Source organism: Staurois parvus, unplaced genomic scaffold (assembly GCF_062004578.1).
Source record: "Staurois parvus isolate SC_StPar_1 unplaced genomic scaffold, SC_StPar_1.0 ptg000029l, whole genome shotgun sequence".
Taxonomy (NCBI): domain Eukaryota; kingdom Metazoa; phylum Chordata; class Amphibia; order Anura; family Ranidae; genus Staurois; species Staurois parvus.
In genome coordinates, this window is record NW_028317825.1 from 1687335 (window position 1) to 1711224 (window position 23890).

At 41.7% G+C, this 23890-nt stretch overlaps 1 protein-coding gene across 1 annotated transcript in view; it reads right to left on the minus strand.

Annotated features, from left to right (window-relative positions):
• The window catches only part of LOC149471050 (4-hydroxyphenylpyruvate dioxygenase), a 56208-nt gene extending 39327 nt beyond the window's left edge, over positions 1 to 16881 (minus strand). The window contains exons 1-4 of the mRNA XM_089658022.1: positions 16755 to 16881; positions 7684 to 7710; positions 2798 to 2860; positions 517 to 621 (exon numbers count right to left, since the gene is read on the minus strand). Of these exons, the coding sequence (XP_089514148.1) occupies positions 517 to 621; positions 2798 to 2860; positions 7684 to 7710; positions 16755 to 16757 (198 nt within the window). The 5' untranslated portion in view covers positions 16758 to 16881. The remainder of the gene's footprint in view (positions 1 to 516; positions 622 to 2797; positions 2861 to 7683; positions 7711 to 16754) is intronic.
• Between the last annotated feature and the right edge of the window lie 7009 nt (positions 16882 to 23890).

Here is a 23890-nt window from a genome sequence, read left to right on the forward strand (position 1 = left end):
ATCAACTTTACAATTGACTAAGAGAAGTCTTCTGCAACATGAAAACTAAGCTGCGCATGCGCAGCTAAGCTTACAACTCTAGCACAGACTCTGTGTGCCAGAATGACTGACTCCTGCATATGCACAGGAGTACATCTCACAGCTGTCAGTGAAGATGCCTGAAAACCTGCACCCAAGAAGAAGATGGCTGCAGCCATGAGGAACATGGACTATTTTTTGTTTTCTGTTATTTTGAAAGTGTAAATGATGGAAATAAAATCTAACTTTTGTTGACATATTATAAGAATGTCTAATCTGTAATTTGATGCCTTTTGGAGATTTTTCCATCTTTCCTTGGCTTCTTTATGCACATTAATACAAATTTTTAGCTGGGGTGCCCAAACTTTCGATCCCCACTGTATATAAAAAATGTACAGATGTATGATGTGAGTTTCAATTGCACCAAAACACAATGAACGTCTTACATAATCAAATAATTTGGATTGCATATTATTCACTGTATCCCTCTTTGCTTACCTTGTCCTGCTTGACAGCATGTGATACCACATCTCGATTACCAGTCTCAAGACCTTTATAGGCCAAAGGTTCAAATCCCAACTTGTCACAGTAGAATGATGCAGCCTGCAGGGAGATTCCGGCTGTGAATCACATTTATTTTTCAGTTGCAGTTTACGGCAGTTTCATGTAGTCACAGTTTGCACATGCATGAGTAGAATTCTGCTGAAGAACATCTGTTCTTTATAACCCAGAATTCTGAGGCTAGATTATTACATATGTCTTTGCCTTTCTTAATATTATTACATTTAAGTGATAATGAAGTGTATTGAGTCATTTATTACAAAGCACCTTAGATCTCAAGAAGATTCTCTATAATTTGAGATATTAACTTGTCGCTAAAGGGCATTAAATAATGGTTTCCAGACATTTTTCCATGCTTAGTGTTCTGCTATGAAGTCAGTCTTATTAATTAGTTGCTTTATTAGAAAATAAAAAGTATTTTTTACATATATATATATACAGTGGACTGAATTCAAAGACACCTGCAAAATCAAAGTGAAAAAATTATGCAGCAGGCTAATCCATTTTGCTGAAATTTCATTGCAGCAACCCACAGTAGTACTTTTGTAGTTTATATGGCCCCCCACATGCTTGTATGCATACCTGGCAATGTTGGGGCAAGCTCCTAATAAGATGACAGATGGTGTCCTGGAGTATTTCTTCCCAGATCTGGACCAGGGCATCACTGAGCTCCTGGACAGTCTGAAGTGCAACCTGACAACGTCGGATGGACCGAAACATGATATCCCAGAGGTGTTCTATTGGATTTAGATCAGGCGAGCGTGGGGGCCATTCAATGGTATCAATTCCTTCATTCTCCGGGAACTGCCTGCATACTCTCACCACATGAGGCTGAGCATTGTCGTGCACCGAGGAACCTAAGAGTCCCTGGAGCAACGTAGGGTCTGACAATGGGTCCAAGGCTTTCATCCCGATACCTAATGGTAGTCAGAGTGCCATTGTCTAGCCTGTAGAGGTCTGTGCGTACCTCCACGGATATGCCTCCCCAGACCATCACTGTCCCACCACCAAAACGTTCATGTTGCACGATGTTACAGACAGCATAACATTCTCCATGGCTTCTCTAGACCCTTTCACGTATGTCACGTGCTCAGGGTGAACCTGCTCTCATCTGTGAAAAGCACAGGGCACCAGTGGCGGACCTGCCAATTCTGGTGTTCAATGGCAAATGCCAATCAAGCTCTATGGTGCCGGGCAGTAAGCACAGGGCCCACTAGAGGATGTCGGGCCCTCAGACCACCCTCATGAAGTCATGAAGTTTCTGATTGTTTGGTCAGAGACATTCACACCAGTGGCCTACTGAAGGTCATTTTGTAGGGCTCTGGCAGTGCTCATTCTGTTCCTCCTTGCACAAAGGAGCAGATATCGGTCCTGCTGATGGGTTAAGGACCTTCTAGGGCCCTGTCCAGCTCTCCTAGAGTAACTTCCTATCTCCTGGAATCTCCTCCGTGCTCTTAAAAATGTGCTGGGAGACACAGCAAACCTTCTGGCAATGGCATGTATTGATGTGCCATCCTGGAGGAGTTGGACTGCCTGTGCAACCTCTGTAGGGTCCAGGTATCATCTCATGCCATCAGTAGTGACACTGACCCTAGCCAAATGCGAAACTAGTGAAAAACAGTCAGAAAAGATGAGTAGGGAAAAAAATGCCAGTGGCCCCCACCTGTAAATCCATTCCTGTTTTGGGGGTAGTCTCTTTCAGCATGACCCAAAGCATACATCCAAGTCAACAAAGGAATGGCTTCACCAGAAGAAGATGAAAGTTTGGAATGACCCAGACAGACCCCAGACCTGAATCCGATTAAAAATCTATGGGGTTACATTAAAGGTGGAAAACGTTCTGAAATGTATCTTTGTCTAATTTTTTTACATCACAGAAACCTGACATTTTAACAGGGGTGTGTAGACTTTTTATATCCACTATATATATATATATTTTTAGAAAGAGAACACTTTTTCAAATGAAACCTCAAAATGGCACCTGTCACGAGACTGTACACATAGAAGTAAGTGATGCCTTCGTTCATTTGTAATTTACTTATTTTATTGTGCTGCAATTAGCAACACTTACAAGAATGTGGTTAACAGATACTGCTAGTCTCTCTTGCTGGCCCTGATGTTACAAATGCTTCTGGCAGTGACAAAGATAGTTCTAAACAATCTGCAAAGACAATCTTTAAACATAATGTATTAAAATTATAGCATTATAATACCTTACCTGTTTGGCATTTCCAACCCAAAAAGTGAGATGGTGGAAGTTTAGAAATCGACCTCTTTCATGCTTAAAATAGAACAGTATGTTATGCTTATATTGAAAATCATTTTCATGACATTTTAAAATAAATTCTATTAATGTACCTTTTTGTTAGATATAGTGAATAATTTTGCATATAGATAATTTTTATAAGATTATTCCTGTTTTAAGACTCTCACTGGTTACCTGTATCTCTTCGGGAGTAATGAAGAAAGGATCTTTTCAATAGGCCTCCCCTTCCAAAATCACATTTCTGCATTTCTGTTGGCCCATCACTGTGATAAGCTGCCTCACTAGCCAATAGCAAAGTGCAGGGGGCAGAAAGATGTAGGTAAGCTACAGTACTGTGAGGGTCCTTTCCAAGAAAAGAATAAGCTGTACTTTCCTTTGTGTTCCCATTTAACTTTCTGCAAATTTTAAGCCAGCTATAGATGATGTGATTTTCTTTTCTGCAACCCATGGCTTGAAAATTGCTTGCTTCCCCCATTAACTCAGTCAGTGTTGATGGGGGAATCCCACCTATGATTTGGATACAATCAGCCTGCTCATATATGGTTTGAATCTTGGTTGGTCTCTTCCGAACTGGTCGAGATTCGCACCATCTATGGCTAGCTTTAGATAGATAGATGGTTTGAAGCTTGGCTGGTCTCTGCTGAAGCGGTCGAGATTCGAACCATCTATGGCTAGCTTTAGATCATAAAATTATATGTTGGTGGAAGAGAAGAACTGTATGGAACTAAGTGATGACACAAGAGAAGAATTGTATGGAACTAAGTGATGACACAGAAGTGGAAATATCAGTTTGGAGTATATATAGTGCTTTAAAGGTGAAGCTATTTTTGCTGTGGATCACAGGAGTGCAGTTCATTCTGCACTCCTACGATGTTACTAAACCAGTTGAGGCTCAGGAAAGATCAGGAAAGATCCCCAGATGCCTAGACCAACAGAAGGCTCAGCCTCTCAGCGAGTCACTGAGAGCCTCAGTGAGCTTCTCCCACCCCCTCTACAGCCCGATGCTCCAGTGAGCACTAGAGGGGCAGAGCAGAAAGCCAGTGACTGACAGTGACAGAGTGAGAACTGAGCAATCAGCAATCTTTGATACTCAGTTCTCAGTTTTAGAGCCGGTAACGGCAGATGCAGAATCGGACCGACACTGCATCCACCTAGGTGAGTATAAATGTTTATTTTTTTCTATACTATGGAGTTTGTATGCTCTCTTTGAGTTGATTGCTTTGATAATTTTATAGAAATGAACAGGTAAGTTAATGAACCATAGTAGGAGTATATACATATGTAAAGCCAAAACCTTTTCTTTAGTTTTGGATAAAGTATAGAATGTTTAGAACCCCTGTTAGCTTTTTATCACTTTATGTCTTCACTGGTGAACACTGCCTCCAGTACAGAATGTGAAGGTAAAGCAAAATTTTTTGAGTTGTTTCAGTTGAGCTGTCCAAGAATTTCCCCTCACTTTGGAGAGATCTGCTCTTACTTTTTGCAATGTCTGTTGGACAGGAAGTGAGGCGAAATCTCCTCAATGGGCCATAGACGTCAGAAAAACACCTAATTGATGAAATATGAACAAAGCATATCCTTCTATAGCGTGTACTTGTCTCAGTTAAGAGCACTAAATGTCATTTCTGTTTGCTGCTTTGTTCCTCTTCCATCAGCATACGTTTTCCTTACACCAAGAGAAAAATGGTGATGACGAGGGACCTCCAGCAGATTGACAGCCTCAGCTCTGCTCCTGTGTGCTGTGCGAAGGGGGGGGGGGGTGAGTCCCTTCCCTTCAATCAGCTCTCACTGAGCTCTGCAGATTATAACTTCAGTTTTCTGCTCCCTTTTTTCTAACAGCTCAGCTAAGCTTTATAAATTATGGATTTTGAATGGCTATAGAGAAAAGAATACTGCAAATAAACAGGTACAACTTACATAGTAGGATTTGTTTAATCTCTGTGCATCACCTGAGGCCAGTCACTTCACTGGGTATATGGAAGAGTGTACAACCACTTTATCCATTCTTTACTCTATCAAGATTTTGGCTTTAATAATGTGAATGATTCTATATAATTTGTACAGAATGGCGCTATTTGTTACAGTGCTGCTGAACTAAACAGAAATAAATAAAACCCTTCCTAAAAAGTAGAATAATTTGTATGTTTCCTTTGTTTAATTCTTTATAAATAAATTAATAGTACTCTGTAGTCACCAATAGTGTGGTGGCAACAATCCACAGGCTCACAGAGCCTCTGCTTTGTTGCCACCACACTGCGCATGCACCCCTCCCTCAGTGTTGTGTCTATACAAGGCTTACTGTGAAGTAAATCCTGCATTGGGGATGGGGCTAAGCTGAAGTGGGTCACAAGTCCTGTGACATCGTGACTCAGCTTTTTCAGGCCCTCCCCCCAAGCCGTGCAAAGTGAATTGGAGCCAAAGGCATTGGCGGGTGAATTAGGTCTTGACTTTAGCTCCACTTTGCTTTACACACCCTGGGGGGGAGAGAGCCTGAAAAAGCTGAGGTGATGTCACAGGACACATGACCAGCTCCGGCTTAGCCCTGCCCCCAGCCTGGACCACACTGAAGAAAACAAGTCATGTGACCTGCATTTCAATAGATAAAAAATGTATTTGTTAATAAAATGTTAAATTATATTCCATTGTGGTTCAGTGCCTGTGGGTGTGCCCCACCATTTAGATGGGATGCTACTGTCAGCCAACAGAAAACAATTCATATACTGCTTTCCACCCTATTTCACATAATACACTTATTATATACTTTACATGATAAAGCTGAAGCTTAATTTGCTTATATTTTGCATTTCCGGGTTTCTCCTTTCTCCACCCTCATCAACATGCTAACATAATTATATATATATATATATATATATATATATATATATATATATACACATATATATACAGTATATATATATATATATATATATATATATATATATATATATATATATATACAGTGAGGAACAGAAGTATTTGAACACCTAACAGCAAGAATTCTGTTACTGTGCCTTTAAAAAGTCCACCTCTACTTCACTCATTTATCTAACTTAGTAGCACCTGTCTGAGCTCTTTAAAGACACCTGTCCACCCCACAGTCAGTCAGACGCCAACTACTACCATGGGCAAGACTAAAGAACTGTCAAAAGACACCAGAGACAAAATTGTGGACCTCCACAAGGCTGGAAAGGGCAATTGCCAAGCAGCTTGGTGAAAATAGATCAACTGTTGGAGCAATTGTTAGAAAATGGACTGGGGCTCCATGCAAGATCTCACCTCATGGGGTATCACTGATGATAAGAAAGGTGAGGAATCAGCCCAGAACCACAAGGGAGGAGCTGGTCAATGACATGAAGAGAGCTGGGACCACTTTTTCAAAGGTCACTGTCGGTAGAACACTACGCTGTCATGGTTTCTAATCATGCATTGCACGGAAGGTTCCCCTGCTCAAGTCATCACATGTCCAGGCCCGTCTGAAGTTTGCCAATGACCATCTGGATGATCCAGAGGAGGCATGGGAGAAAGTCATGTGGTCAGATGAGACCAAAGTAGAACTTTTTGGTCTAAACTTCACTCGTCGTGTTTGGAGGAAAAAGAAGGATGAGTTGCATCCCAAGAACACCATCCCTACTGTGAAGCATGGGGGTGGTAACATCATGCTTTGGGGGTGCTTTTTTGCGAAGGGGACAGGACGACTGCACTGTATGAAAGGGAGGATGAATGGGGCCATTTATTGTGAGATTTTGAGCAACAATCTCCTTCCCTCAGTCAGAACATTGAAGATGGGTAGTGGCTGGGTCTTCCAACATGACAACGACCCGAAGCACACAGCCAGGATAACCAAGGAGTGACTACGTAAGCAGCACATCAAGGTTCTGGAGTGGCCTAGCCAGTCTCCAGACCTGAATCCAATAGAACATCTTTGGAGGGAGCTGAAACTCAGTGTCACGCAGCGACAGCACTGAAACCTCACAGATCTAGAGGAGATCTGTGTGGAGGAGTGGGCCAAAATCCCTGTTGCAGTGTGTGCAAATCTGGTCAAGAACTACAGGAAATGTTTGACCTCTGTAATTGCAAACAAAGGCTTCTGTACCAAATATTAACACTGATTTTCTCAGGTGTTCAAATACTTATGTTCAGCAGTGCAAGACAAAGAAATTCTTTAAAAATCATACAATGTGATTTCCTGAATGTTTTTTTAAATTCTGTCTCTCAGAGTGGGAATGCACCTACAATGTGAATTTCAGACCCCTCCATGATTTCTAAGTGGGAGAACTTGAAAAATCGCAGGGTGTTCAAATACTTCTGTTCCTCACTGTATATATATATAGATATAGATATATATACATATACATACACACACACATATATACACTGTATTTTATTTTTTTATTATCTTACATACCTTATTTTAGACCCAATGATGTCATCACTGGGTCTCTGTACTTCTCTACAGGCAGATCATGGCTGATGGGAGGGGCTGGCAGGCTGCTGTATATAGCTTCCTGAAAACAGGAAGCTGTGGTAATGCCCGCATATGATGCTGAGAATCCTTGATTGAAAGAACTGAAATCTAATGAATGAAAGTGGTAGGCCAGGGAATATCAGGCTGGGAAGGAATGCTAAATAACGCTGGATGTCTTCCAGCCAAGTAATGTTGCAAGCTGTTTGACTTGTTTCAACTTCTAATGCGCACTGTAGGAAGCTCACAGTGTGCAATGAAATCAGATTAAGCAATTTCAGTATAGAAGAGGAGCCAGCGCAACCCTGCAAGACTGAATGTCCCTGTGGTTTCAGCTTCAATATTCAAACATTTTTTTCAAGAAATGTTTTATTACCTTCTCTCCCTTGTCAGTGTAAGAAGTCTGAAAAACAGAAAAAAAGTTTGTAACACGTATATGATGCAAAGAACATCTGATATGCGAATTAAATAAATAAAAGTAATTGCTGTATTTTATGGTTGAGTTATTTCATTCATATTGTTAGTGTGGTAGTAAAGCCGTATATTTATGTTTTAACTATAATGCTTACCTGTAGGTGCTGTAAATATCTCCTAAATGTGCACCGTTTAGGAGATATTTACTTGTGCAGCCACCAGTGACATCACCAGTGCATGTGCTCTGAAGGAACAGTATATCCGTGCCATTCCTTTAAACTCTGAGCCGCAAGCAGTGACTGCACAGGAGTGACGTCATTGCAGCCTGGCTATTCAAAGGACCAGAGCCTCCAAACTCAGAAGGAAGTCTGGGTGAAGATGGAAGCCCTTTCAGCTTTGACAACGTGCTGCTGGAGAGCATTTTAAGGTAAGTTTCACATAATGTGCTAGTATGCGCTAGGCAAATTAGGCAGCCACCTAGGGCACACTGCCACCTAGGGACACCTGGGAGCAGCACAGGCCTGCAGCCTCTCTGTGCGGAACGCCGCCACATCATGAATGATCCTCCAACTGAGGGGAGGAACGGCAGAGAGAAGAAAGAAAGAACAGAGGAAGATGCCAGTGTCTGGGGCCAGTGTAGCAGCTGAGCTGCCATTCCATCCAGTGTTCCTCTCAGACTCAGTTCCTTACTGCAAGCCAGCTGGCAGCTGCTGCTTATCACTGTGGAGTTCCCATTCATCAGTGGAGGGGGAGCTGTGCCTGTGGAGGAATGTAATTTCTGACTCTGATGTCTCGTGTCTGTGTGAATGTGACCCAGCCGGCTGGCCATCCATCACATGTGCAATGTGTCAATGAGTGATGAAATCATCACAATCCCAAAACCTGCTCTTCCAGTGCCTGCTGGGCCTGCTGATCTGTGTCAATGTTGGTGGTGGTGTGTTGTGTCAGATGTGACACTGTATGGGATTGCTCAGTTCCGGTGTTCTCTGTGTGTGTGGGCTGGGCTGACTGCTGTCACAGCGTTTTATCTACCCCCATTGCCTGGGGAATTCCAGCCTGGGATCCATCATCATTAGTGTGGATCAATCATCATCCTCCACTCGCTGCAACTGTCACCCTACCACTGCCAACGACAGATACAGCCTGTCTGTGACACTGATTTTGTCTTTAACCACTTGTCAACTGAGCACTTTTACCCCCTTCCTGCCAAGGCCAGTATTCAACTTTCAGTGCAGTCGCACTTTGCATGATAATTGCGCGGTCATGCAACACTGCACTAAGCAACATTTTTTTTTTTTTTTTTTTTTAGACATATAGAGCTTTCTTTTGGTGGTATTTAATCACCACTGGGTTTTTTATTTTTTGCTAAACAAACTAAAAACCTGAAAATTTTGAAAAAAAATTTTTTCTTAGTTTCTGTTATAAAATTTTTTAAATAAGTCATTTTTCTCCTTCACTGATGTGCGCTAATGAGGCTGCAGTGATGGGCACGATAGGCGGCACTGATGAGGAGGCACTGGTAGGTGGCACTGATGGGCATTGACAGGTATCACTGGTGGGCATTGACAGGCATCACTGATGGGCACTGAAAGGCAGCACTCATATATGACACTGATATGATGGGGGGGGGGGGGCGCAAGTAGCTGGTCTTGCCTTGGGTGTAAAATAGTCTAGCACTGGCCCTGAGTATGTGGTGCATACTATGACATTATAACATTGTTTTTCAGGGGGAAATATTTTTTTCGCTTACTTTCAAGTTTATTACCACTTTAAGGGCCTAAAAATTCTTATTTGCAGACATTAAATCTATGTCTGCTTCCCAATACCCAATCAGATTTAGGGATATAATAAAAGGTTCACCCAAACCTGATTGGGTATAACATGGAAATACAGGTTTGTGCTACAACTGCTTTTTACCTAAATTATACTTATAATCAAATTTAGGTAATCAGTTTATGCATGCCCAAATTTTTGTAATTCTAAAAGCATTATATCTACACTCCAGACCTTCCCTGGAAACAACTATGTGAAGATGAACAACTAGAGCGGTTTACCTGTGGTTTTAGGTGTGTTCCCACTGACTCCTATTAGACCTTGCATTTTCTGAAAGCACATTAAAGATGCAGCATGCAGGACTTTGGTGCAGTTTCATAAAAACGCATGGTCTAATAGAATTCAGTACCTAATAATGGGGGTAAACCACACATACAATCACACTGCAGCCAAACTGCAGCACACTAATGAACCCACTCCTAAACAGTCCCAGAACTAGGAGAATCTGAAGCAGGCTATGCCCCCCCCCCCTACAGATTTTAGTTGTGCCCCCCATACCTCTGAGAGTGCATCCACAAATCCATGAGACCTGATAGGGACAGTAAAGGGGCACTCTGAGGGGGACAATTGATGTAAGGGGACACTCTGATGGGGACAGTTAATGTAAGGGGGAACTCTGATGGGGACAATTGAGGTGAAGAGGGCAATAGATGTAAGTGGGCACTCTGATTAGGCAATTTATGTAAGGGGGCACTCTGATGTGGACATTTTATGTAAAGGGCACTCTGGTGAGGACACCTGATGTAAGGAGGGACTCTGAGAAGAACTCCTGATATAAGAAGACACTCTTTTAGGACACCTGATATAAGAGGGCACAGGTTCTGTTTAATCACCCTAAACTAATGACGGCATTCCCAGTTCACTCCTGCACCACCTCTGCACTACCTGTCAGACGATACTTCTGGGTTATGACTCCTTGATACAGAAGTGTGCCGAGTGAACAGGGAATATTGGTTTCATGCATCCTGGTCACACTACTGACCAGGGGCGGACTGACAACACATGGGGCCCCCAGGCAATAGGGGATCATGGGGCCCCTGTGTTCTTGCCCAAACTCAAAAAAGCCTATGAAAAAGGTACCAGGGGCATCTCATGGGGCCCCCTACTGACCCCAGGCCCTCGGGCAGTGCCCGAGTTTCCAAATGGTCAACCCGCCCCTGCTACTGACATTATCCCTCCTGAATTTTTTTACTGCACCTCCAGATCAGATGTGCTAGATCTGGCCCTGCTCCTAAATGTAATAAATGTCTGGAGGCGGATGAGGAAGGAGCAGACAGTTCCAAGCTCATTTTGGCATAAGTTTGGGTGCCGTTATCATTAACATTTTGAGGGATGGGGAAGGTGTTTTGCTTTTTTCCCTTAACATGTTTTGTTAGTGTTTGAAGAAATCAGCAGATAGCTTTATTAGGCAAGAAATACGGACAGTGTGAGCAAGTAAAAGTGAGAGAGTGCAAGGTTATATTTGCAAACTTACATAATGTTTCAGAACATATTACTGATCGTAATGAGTATCTAAAGTTAACTTTTTTTTTAAGTTTTGGATGGAATTGAGAGAGATTTGAACCTTTTTCTGTTACTATACTGGAAAGATTTACCCCTACTATGGTTGTTGTCACCAGGCCCAAAAGTGAGAGAAAATCTAAACGTCTTTATAGTTACTTGTTCTGCTGTCTAAGAAGCAATTTTCCTTACCTTGGAGAGATTTTCTCTCACTCTTGGTTGTGTTTAGAAAGGAAAAGTAATTTTTTGAATGGAACACAGGGCACAAAAAATGTCAGGATTTTAATAATTCTCAACTCTAGCCAAAACTATAAAGAGATTTAAATTTAGATCTATTTTAAATGTCTTTGAACTGCATTATGTTATTATTCAATTCAAAATGTATTTTGTTAATTGTACATTGCAAGACACAGGATTGTAGTCTTAGTCCATTTGCCATGTAGCTAACTTGAAGTGATTGGATACTGGAAAACAAAACTGTAACAACAGTTCTACTGTAACCCCTCCTATTTTCAGCAATCCATAGTTTTTTGCTCGTGTCTTAGGTATACTGACATCTTTACTCTGCCCTGATAGGGGAAAATATTTTTTCTTTTTTGTTTTTTTAAACTAACTTTTGCATCTAGACTCTTTTAGCAAGTTATTTGTTACTCAGTTCAGTTTCCATTTAGCAGATATCCAGATTGGTTAACTTCTTGGCTCCATCTTTGGGGACCATACTTGAATTCTCTGTAATGATGCTTTGGGCAAAGTATCCTACTTTGGAGCACTAACTTTCCTCTTAAAGCTTCTATGCTTAAGAGGAGGAAGAAGAGAGTTCCTCGTCTGGCTCTGAGGACACATGAGGATACCTAATCAGCTGATATCTCTGCCAAACATAAAGTGGTTGTAAAACTCAGATATGAAATCTGAACAAAGTACATATTTCTACAATGTTTATTTGCCTCTTTCCAAAGCACTAAGGGGTTTATTTACTAAAGCTGGAGAGTCCAAAATCAGACTCCCTTCTGCATAGAAACCAATCAGCTTCCAGGTTTCATTGCCAAAGCTTCATTGAACAAGCTGAGGTTAGAAGCTGATTGGTTTCTATGCAGAAGGGAGTCTGATTTTGGACTCTCCAGCTTTAGTAAATAAACCCCTAAGTGTCATTTCTCTCTGCTGTCTACTTCCTCTGCTATCAGCATGAATCACTTCTGACAAGTTTTCCTGACGCCAAGAGCTAAAAATGTGGCAGGGGAGGGCACAGCTGTGTGCTGTGTGAAGGAGGTTTTATTTATTCCCTCCAACCAGCTATCAGAGCTCTTGAACAGTACACAGCTGCAGCTTCCCACCCCCTGCTTTGTGAGTCTTTGAAAAATCCTTTTCATCTCTGAGTTTTACAAGGACGTACAGGCGATATGGCTGCAAATAAACAGGTAAAACGTATGTAGGAGGATTTGTTTAATTTCTGTGTATCATCTGAGGCTAGTCACTTCAGTGGGTATAGGTAAGGGTATACAACCATTTTAAGGATACTATTTCTAGCCTTACTGACACTTTTCTGTATATTGTTTCCTATCATTGTGTGGATTAGGGAGCCATCTATTGGGCATTGACTGCAACTGCTCCTGTTTTTAGCATTCCTTTTCAACAACAGGAATTGTCTCGGTTTGTTAAAATAAATATTTCCCATTTACCAATGCAGTTCCATTTAGCTTCCAGAAGAACGCCAGTGGATGCCTCCATTCTCACTTTGATACACATATGCCTGTAAGTTCTTCCATTGTGTTTGTCAAAGTCACATACATAGCTAGATCGCATTTCAATATATTCAATGTGATTTGTAGGTATCTGTTTATAAGAAATGTGTTCTTTGTAGGCATTTGTGAGAGACACGTCTACAAACATATTGCAGTTTCAGTTTATGTGATTGTATTGCAGTTATAAAGAACTATTCACAGACGTAAAGTCAGTTTACAATGAAACACAACGCTGCTTCTGTCAGTTTTGTTAGCTAGCTGTCTGCTAAACATTAGTAGGACAGTATAGACACATTAACAGGGGCGGACTGATCATTTGGAAACTCAGGCACTGCCCGAGGGCCCGGGGTCAGTAGGGGGCCCCATGAGATGCCCCTGGTACCTTTTTCATAGGCTTTTTTGAGTTTGGGCAAGGACACAGGGGCCCATGATCCCCTATTGCCCAGGGGCCCCATGAGTTGTCAGCCCGCCCCTGCACATTAATCATGAGTTTTGACCTGGAGCAGCCTGCACTGGCCCAGCCAAATGTCACCAGCCTAGCTTTATAAATTATGCCTTGGCTGACCAAAATGTTCCCTGTACAATTGCTCATGGAGCCTGTCTTTTAGGTGTCTGGCCTCATTCTGAAAACATCTTTATCTCTTCCAAGCTCTTTGCTCAGCAAAACCCTATTGAGGAGGGGTTTCTAAAAAAATAGACAGTCCTTGTGGTGGACCAAGCCATTTCCTTCCTTAACAAAACCTATCAGCCTTTACAGTCATTGGGAGCTGGAGGTCTTTTCTAGAGCCGGAAGCCTTCTAGCCTCTGTGGGCATCAAGGATGCCTACCTAATCATCCCCTTCTTTTCTCCCTATCAATTCTACTTGTGCTCTTCTGTGGCCATGCAACATTACCTGTTTGTTTCCCTTCCCTTTGGCCTGTACACAGCACCTCAGGTCTTCCCCAAGGTGTTAGCTCCCGTTCTAGCTCTTCTGTGTTCTCGTTCTATCCTCATTGTGGGATACCTGAACAATTTTCCCCATAAAGTAACAGTCTATCCACACCTTGTCAGAGAACATCTGTTGGATGTTGCCCTGCTGAGCTTTGGATGGATCATAAATCTTCCAAAGTCACTTCTTGGAGAATCTGGACTTGATTCTTAAAATGGCCTGGACCAGAATTTTACTCACTCTGCACAAACTTCCGGCCTTCCGCTCACACATTTGGGCCCTACATTTGCATGAGAGTCCTGGGCATTATGGTAGCCTCCATCAAGGCAGTATCATACACCACTTTCACTCCAGACTGTTGCAGCGCAACATTCTGGCTGCATAGGACAGGAAGACACAGTTTCTAGTATGTTCCATTTGCTTGACCAACAACGCCAGGCTTGCTTTAAGGCTGGGAAGGAGTCCTGGATACTCTCTCTGTTACAGGGGCTTGATCATTGGTAGACGTTCAAGGATTAACATCCTTGAATGCAGGGTGATTTAATTGTCCCTGCAACACTGGACCTCTCGACTATGAAGGCCACTCAACTGGCGTTCAGACAATGCAACAGCACTGTCTTACATAAACCAACAAGGAGGCACAAGAAATTGTGCAGTTCAAAGAGCAGTAAGCCTCATTTTAACTGCAAAAATTCAGTGCACATTCCAGGTGTGAAAAATTGACAGGCAGATTTTCTCAGCTGTCAGTATCTGGCTCCAGGGGAATGGTCTCTTTGCCCGGAGGTGTTTCAAGACCTGTGTCAAAGGTCAGTGGGTTCTTAATTGCTCAGAGCTACTGCATCAGGAAAGAGAAAGCACATGTGAGTTTTAATCAGATAAAGATCTTGCTCCTGTGATGGTGAACAAGAACAGTAACAGCTGGGAGTCTCTTAGCAACGTCTTAGCAACAAGGCAAGATGGGATGATGCAATCTCTGGGAGTTTTACATTCAGCTTTGCGGGGATATGTAAATGGCCTTCATGTATAGCAAGGGCATTATTCAACTTTGGTCAAAGCTGCCCATTTTGTTTTTGTATACAGTCTCCCTTAGCTGCATAAGCAGTTTTTTCCCAAAAAGGAGAACTATGCCTAAACTAGGTACTTTAAGTATCATTGGGTAAAGTAAAGTTTTTTTTTTTATAGTAAAAATGATTCCAACTAACATTAATCAGTGCTTATGCTGCCTTAAATGCATGCTTGTTTATAAATAAAGCATTACCCTTCAGTTATATATCTATTATGAGGGAACTAATTTTAACCCAAGGGATCAGAACAAAAAGACAGAAACTTGGGTGTATATGTAGAGACTGGCTTGGAGCACATATTAGGGTTTGCTTGCCAAATACTATAGGATTTCCACAGTAAAACAAAGGGAAACCATGTCTTTTTAGTGTGGCTTAGGCACCCTCAAAGCATCATTAGTTACGTAGGACTGTAATAACACAGCACAATGTTTCACAGAATGTGTCTGTTTATTTTCTATGATCATCAACACCATCTTGTGGCCATAATGTGGTATTTTCCTGAATTACCTCAGTCAGGAAAATACAGCATTATTGCCTCTAAATGGAGCTGATGATCATAGGAAATAAACAAATTAAACACATTACAGCGATTATTTGTGACAGCTGTGCAAATGCTCATACATTCACACAGCAATTTTGTTTTGTAAATATACCCCATACTGCTGTGCAAGCCCCAGTTGTATCTATATACATGTAAGGGAAGGCTCTGTAAAACTGACCACTTTATTGAACATGCAGAACATTACTTTTCTTGCCCAAAATTTGCTAAACTGAATTAATGCAATGCCTGAGTAACATTTCTATAGTCTATAGATGCCCATACAAAATACAATCAATTTTAAGCACACTGCACCATACTATTTGTCAGTACACTCTCCTTACATCTACCAACAATCTATCAACAGATCTTCCAACAACTATTTATTTCAAGAGTCTGCGTGACTGGATAAAGATTTATTGCATAGGTTAGGTAGGTTATTCACATTACATAGTTCTGGTAAATCTAAAGTTGATTGTACAAAGATAGTGCAGTGAGATTGTAACTTATGTAATGAGCTTTAGCATTACCAAAACTATATTGTAATGGGAGGTCCTGCTTATGCAATCCATTCAATTGGTTCCCAGACACACCCTTCCACTAGTTAAAGTGGAACTATACTCACCTTAGTTCTAGCGATGCAGCGTCCTTCTGCTACCTGCCCGGCCAGCTTCCGGGTCTCGATCGCCAGCCGTTGTCATTGGCCAGGGAGGGTGCGCATGTGCAGCTCATTGTACAGTGGCGGACAGGCAGGTAAGTACCTTTAATGCAGGAAAGACAAAGCATGTCTTTTCTGCTCTAAACTTTCTGCCTGTCTGCCAATTTTTATTTTTTTAGTTCCACACTATTTGGTATACATAATGGAGCTTGTACAATCATTTTGCCAAATGTGTATCCAATTAAAAGATCTTTAACATTGAGGAGAGCGCTTGGTCATCTAGCTTCATGGCAACATAAACAAACCATAGTTCCACTGAGTCTGTCCGTGTCCAGGTTACTATTACAGTGTAATATAAAAAAGTTTAATGTGTCCAATCATTTTCAATAGTTATTTGTTGTGTCTCAGTTGCTGATTATTTGACAACAGTAATAAAAAAAGGTAAAACGTGTTTGACTGTGATCTTGTTCCATAAATGTTTAAATAGCTTTGTATGAGACAAGAGAGGTGATATAGGTTTTATTGTTCCATACTTCATAACATTCCTGTTTTCATATTCCTGTATATCTTTATATATAAGAATTTTCCAAATAGAGATCCTATAACAATTCGATGCTGGCCCTTTAAGCCTTCCTATAGGTATATTTTATACTGTGTATATGCAATGTATATATCACCTATAATGACTTCAATAAATAAACAAAAATGGGACACTGTTCTTATACACCATATTTAAAATAAAACTAAATTAATGAGAAATGTTAGTACATACCATTCTGGGATGTGTTCAGACTCTTGTAGAGTTTCTCTCCTAGTGTTCGTTTTCAAATATTTCAAATAACAATCTGAAGAAGAGCATTGATGTATAAAGCACAGAAATGTATTCCTATTGGCCAGCTTAGAAAACACCCTCTGATCATCCACCCCTAAATATATAAATGTTTTGCCGTTACTTTAACCTGTCCTGGGTCCCTCACCTTTCCCCTCTAGGACTGAACATTGGGTGTTATTCACCTAAAATGATTAACCATGGTCCTGCCTTTTCTTTTACTGGTTTTCCAGAATGTAGTGCTGATGACACTGGAAGCAAAGCCTCTAAATGGAATCCAATGCTGTGCTACATTTTCTAAGATATACAATATGTGAATGTGGTAAACTTAAAATGGAATGTATAGTGCTTAAGTGTTTATATATATACATACACACATATACATACACACACACACACATACATACACACGCACACTATATTGCCAAAAGTATTGGGACGCCCCTCCAAATCATTGGAATCAGGTGTTCAAACCACCTCCATGGCCACAGGTATATAAAATCAAGCACCTATTCATGCAGACTGCTTCTACAAACATTTGTGAAAGAATGAGTCGCTCTCAGGAGCTCAGTGAATTCAAGCGTGGTACCATGATAGGTTGCCACCTGTGCAATAAGTCCATATGTGACATTTCCTTGCTACTAAATATTCCAACTGTTAGTGCTATTATAACAAAGTGGAAGCAATCGTGAACAACAGCAATGCAGCCATGAAGTGGTAGGCCATGTAAAATGACAGAGCGGGGTCGGCGCATGCTGAAGTGCACAGTGTGCAGAAGTCGCCAACTGTCTGCACAGTCAATAGCTAAAGACCTCCAAACTTTGTGTGGCCTTCAGATTAGCACGATAACAGTGCACAGAGAGCTTCATGGAATGGGTTTCCATGGCTGAGCAGCTGCATCATCCAATCCTTACATCACCAAGTGCAATGCAAATCATCGGATGCAATGGTGTAAGGCACACCGCCACTGGACTCCAGAGCAGTAGAGACCTGTTCTCTGGAGTGACAATTCACACTTCTCTGTCTGGGATTCCGATGGACGTGTCTGGGTTTGGCGGTTGCCAGGAGAATGGTACTTGTCTGACTGCATTGTGCCAAGTGTAAAGTTTGGTGGAGGGAAGATTATAGTGTGGGGTTATTTTTCAGGGGTTGGGCTTGGCCCCTTAGTTCCAGTGAAGGGATCTCTTAGGGCATCAGCATACCAAGACATTTTGGACAATTTCATGCCCCCAACTTTGTGGGAACAGTTTGGGGATGGCCCCTCCTTTTTCCAACATGACAGCGCACCAGTGCACAAAGCAAGGTCCATAAAGACATGGATGAGCGAGTTTGGGGTGGAGGAACTTGACTGGCCTGCAGAGAGTCCTGACCTCAACCCGATAGAACACCTTTGGGATGAATTAGAGTGGAGACTGTGAGTTAGGCCTTCTCGTTCAACATCAGTGCCTGACCTCACAAATGTGCTTCTGGAAGAATGGTCAAACATTCCCATAGACTCACTCCTAAACCTTGTGGACAGCCTTCCCAGAAGAGTTGAATCTGTTATAGCTGCAAAAGATGGCCCAACTCAATATTGAACCCTTTGGACTAAGAGTGGGATGCTATTAAATTTAATGTGTGTGTAAAGGCAGGCATCCCAATACTTTTGTATTTATTATGTTTTTTTATATCTATACACTAATGTTTTGCCTTTCATATGCATTTTAAACTGAATGGGTTGTTTTTCAAAGTGAAGGCTTACATATACACTGCTCAAAAAAATTAAGGAACACTTTGAGAACACATCAGATCTCAATGGGGAAAAAATATCATGCTGGATATCTATACTGATATGGACTGGGTAATGTGTTAGGAACGTAATGATGCCCCATCGTTTGATGGAAATTAAACTCATCAACCTACAGAAGACTGAATTCAAAAACACCCCGAAAATCAAAGTGAAAAAATGATGCAGCATGCTAGTCCATTTTGCTGAAATTTCATTGCAGCAACTCAAAATGGTACTCAGTAGTTTGTATGGGCCCACGTGCTTGTATGCATGCCTAGCAATGTTGGGGCATGCTCCCAATGAGATGGAGGATGGTGTCCCAGGGTATTTCTCCCAGATCCTCTACCAGGACATCACTGAGCTCCTGGACAATCTGAGGTGCATCCTGGTGGCGTCTAATGGACCAAAACATGATATCCCAGAGGTGTTCTATTGGATTTAGGTCAGGCAAATGTGTGGGCCATTCAGTGGTATCAATTCCTTCATCTTCCAGGAACTGCCTGCATACTCTTGCCACATGAGGCTGGGCATTGTCGTGCACCAGGAGGAACCCAGGACCCACTGAATCAGCATAGGTTCTAACAATGGGTCCAAGGATTTAATTCCGATACCTAATGGCAGTCAGTGTGCCATTGTCTAGCCTGTAGAGGTCTGTGCGTCCCTCCATGGATATGCCTCCCCAGACCATCACTGACCCACCACCAAAACGGTCATGCTGAATGATGTTACAGGCAGCATTACGTTCTCCATGGCTTCTCCAGACCCTTTCACATATGTCACATGTGCTCAGAGTGATCCTGCTGGGCAGTGAGCACAGGGCCCACTAGACGACATCAGAAACATTCATACCAGTGGCCTGCTGGAGGTCATTTTGTGGGGCTCTGGCAGTGCTCATCATCTTCCTCCTTGCACAAAGGAGCACATACCGGTCCTGCTGATGGGTTAAGGACCTTCTACGGCCCTGTCCAGCTCTCCTAGAGTAACTGCCTGTCTCCTGGAATCTCCTCCAGGCTCTTGAGACTGTGGTGGGAGACACAGCAAACCTTCTGGCAATGGCACATATTGATGTGCCATCCTGGAGTAGATGGACTGCCTGTGCAACCTCTATAGGATGCAGGTATCACCTCATGCTACCAGTAGTGATACTGACCCTAGCCAAATGCAAAACTAGTGAAAAACAGTCAGAAAAGATGAGTAGGTAGTAGTACAAAAATGTCAGTTGCCTCCACCAGTAAAACCATTCTTGTTTGGGGGGTTCGTCTTATTGTTGCCCATCTAGTACACCTGTTGTTAATTTCATTAACACCAAAGCAGCTGAAACTGATTAACTGACCAGATCAATATTCCAGGAGTTTAATTGACTTGATGCTACACTCTGATTAAAAAGTGTTCCTTTAATTTTTTTGAGCAGTGTATTTTAAAAAGGAACTTCTCTCTATAAAAAAGATAAAAGTAAGCAGCCACAAATACTGTACCTCTCTCCTGTGGGTCCCCAGCACCACCATCTTGGATGGTGGAATCACAGCCGGCTTCACACTTCACAGTGAAGGGATTGGACATTCAACCATCAAAATTACTTTTTAGTTCCTAGTTCCTTCCCTCTCCCTCTTCAACAATTTGAGTGACACTTTTTGTTTCGAATGGTCTCTTACCTTTATGTGCTGCAGTCAGGAACATACTGCTTTCTCACCAAGGCAAGAATGATATACAGACTTTTCTCTGCTGCCTCCCGGATTACCCATCACACATCCCAGGAGGCAGTTTTACAGATGGGCACATGCACATTGTGACATTCAGTGCATGCGCAGACATGACAGCACTTTTTGGCAACTGTTAAAGACTCACAGCTTGCCTGCACACACTAGGGACGTCCATGCATTCATACACATGGACCCATAGATTAGAAATTTATGGCATATTTGCACACGTGCAGTACAAGTAGAGATAGCAGCACACAAGAGGAGCTGCTTCCCACAGGCATCATTTCCAGACTGGTCACTAGGCCTTGTAAGGAGCATAAAAGGCTGCATAAAGTAATGATAAATTGGATGTCAGCTTATCTGTGCTGCTGACACTGTCCCCAAATTTTCAAACTTGCAAGGTGTAGTTTCCCTTTGAAGAGCTTCCTTCAGGATTCTGGACTTCGGTCAGACAGACTGTCTGCACACTCCAACTTTGCTGCACACTTTGACCTGGGGGTGTTTGAGAATTATCTAGATGAGGATGAAATTAAGAGTTTTGTTGCAAAAGTTGCACATAAGAGGACAACAGGTTTATGAATAAAAGAGGGATGAGGCATTGGTGGACTGATGATTACTAAATTGAAACATGGTGAGGAGTAAATATGAGGGAAACTGATGGTTAAAGATTTTGCGAGAGACCGGATATTAGGTTGGTTGGTGATTAATTATTGTCAGGGGGCCTGTACAATAAGGACTGCAAATGGATGTATATGAGGGGGCTGGCAATGGATAAATGTGGGGGCACTCTATACTGAGCACTGGCAGTGGATATACTGTATGTGGGGAGGATGATAAAGGATGATTATGAAGGCGGTATATTGATACATGCACGTGGGGTAGGCTGCAGATAGATGAATATGTGGGAGCTGTAAACTGAGGGGAGATTATAAGGGTCTTTAATTTGGGGGGACATACTGATGGATAAATATATGAGGACTTTACTTTGGGAGTGGGAGGGGGGACTGCTGATGGATATACTTTATATAAGGGGGCATTACATTGGGGAAGTTGCTAATGGATAAATATATAGGCTGCTGATGGATAACTATAAAGACAAAGATAAAACATTTCAGAAAGTTTTCCACCTTTAATGCGATCTATAAACTGTACAACTCAGTTGAAACACAAACTGAAATCTTTTAGGGGGGGAAGTAAACATAAAAAAACTAAAATAATGTGGTTGCATAAGTGTGCACACCCTTAACCTAATACTTTGTTGAAGCACCTTTTTATTTGATTCCAGCACTCAGTCTTTTTGGGTATGAGTCTACCAGTATGGCACATCTTGACTTAGCAATATTTGCCCGCTCTTCCTTGCAAAAACACTCTAAATCCGTCAGATTGTGTGGGCATCTCCTGTGCACAGCCCTCTTCAGATCACCCCAAAGATTTTACAATGGATTCAGGTCTGGGCTCTTGCTGGGCCATTGTGTCAGATCAGTTCAGAAGCCACCTGAACTTCTAAAGAGTAGTGATCACGATCAGCCTGTACCAAAGTGACGTATTTTTGTCTCTTTCTGTAGCAGCAGCAGCACATCATCCAAATAGTGGTACACATCCAGCTCTGTTCCTCCAGCTGTTCCAAGCTGGAGATAGGAAGTTTGGTAAATGCCGTCAGGGATGTCAACAGACCAAATTGTAGACAGGTCAACTGGATCACGTCTACTGCACACCAGAGGTATATAAGTGAGTCGGAGATATGACAATGACACCAGCTATTTGTGTCATTTTAGGTGGCTTGTTTCTGTTCTATTTTTGTGACATACTCTCTTAAAGGTTCTTATAACCTGTTCTGCCACCTTGGAGGTTTTGATTTTACTTAAACATTTGCACGGTGTACATTGACTGTTGGATAATTAATATTCTTTGACCAAATCCATTAGATAGGTTGTATTCCCCTCCCTTTCGAGGGAAGGGAGAATATTAAGGGGGGAAAAATGGCCTATCAGATCAATGAGGAGATGGATGCTGAAATTAGATCTGCATTCACGAAGAATCTAGACCCTCAGGTAGAGGGAAATGAGGGAGACATCAAGACTAAGTTTAAATTACATAAGAAGCTAACTACTAAATATTTGAATAGAAAGTGAGATATTACATCCCTTGAATCGTATATAGAGAGAGGAATTGTTCGTAGGGGATTAAAGGAAAGAGTAATTCCAGCTGAACATCTTCACACCCCCAGATTTCTGGAAAGGTGGAAAGAGGTCTGTATAAAGCATGGCATAGGGATCATGCGACTAATTGTGGAAGAAGAGAAGGTTCAATTGAATGAACTCTCTAATGAAATTAATGAAAGTGCAAAATCACTTGATCCCCTGAAGAATGATCCTGAGTTTGATAAACATAATGACTTCCTTAGAAAAGGAGATAGAAAAAATACAAAAAAATCTGAAATTTACAAAACAACAAAAATTTAGAAGAGATCTAGAGGATTGGGAGAAAGGCGAGATATTTGATCTAACAAATAGTAGAGGAAGGAGTCGATCAAAACGCAAAAAACATTTCTCTAGGAATAATAGACGATATTCGTCAATGAGCGAAGATGACGATGAAAGTAATAAGAGATCTGTCAGTTTTTTTAGAGGAAAAAACGGCTGGCGAGAATCAGGGGATACTAAAACAGACAAGCAAACAAATAAATGGGACAAAGGAAGAGAGAAGTACCATAGTTGCCCTAAAACCACCCAATCAAAATCGAACCAGAAGCCACAAGAGGTAAAGACTAACCCAGAGGAGGGAACCAATGATCTTAAGGTAATAAATCTTTCCAACTTTGTGTTGAAAAAAAGACATTATGATTTACTACGGAAAGGCTTGACCTTTTCTCCTACGGATAAAATGGACCTGTTTGAGGTCTATAAAGATCTAAATCTTTTCCTGAGAAAGATCCTTTTAAGAATTCCATATCTATCTAAAGAAGAACTAAATCCCTGTGACCTTAATTCAGAGAGGGAACAACAGGCACTAAGTGATCTTATTAGTCTTCTTGAGGAGACCCCTATAAGTGGTGAGACTGGGGAGGTGGATGTCTCAAATAAGTGGAAAAGACACACTAGACTTAAAACTCCATCTAAAAGAATGCTGAATATTAGGGAAAATAAATGGCTAAGTACTTTTCTAGACCTAGTACATGATGACCTTGGAAAAATAGACTGGACAATGAGGAACACCGATAACCTTACTAGGGGTGAAAGAACAGCCCTGAGGGAACTTAAGAATGCTAAAAATATTGTGATTAAAAAAAGTGACAAAGGGGGAAATGTAGTATTACTAGAGAGTGCGGAATATGAAAAGGAGGTACTTAGACAGTTGAAGAGCCCGGATACATATTGTAAACTACACAATAATCCTTTCCCCAAACTCGTGGTTGCCCTAAATAAAAAAGTGGAACTGGCACGTGAAGCAAACCTATTAACTAAACGGGAATGTGACATGTTGACAGTTGACGCCTATAACATCCCCACCTTTTATGTAATTCCAAAAATACATAAAAACCCTACTCAACCACCGGGACGCCCTATAGTATCGGCTATCGGTGGTCCGTTGGAACCAATAGGTAAATTTGT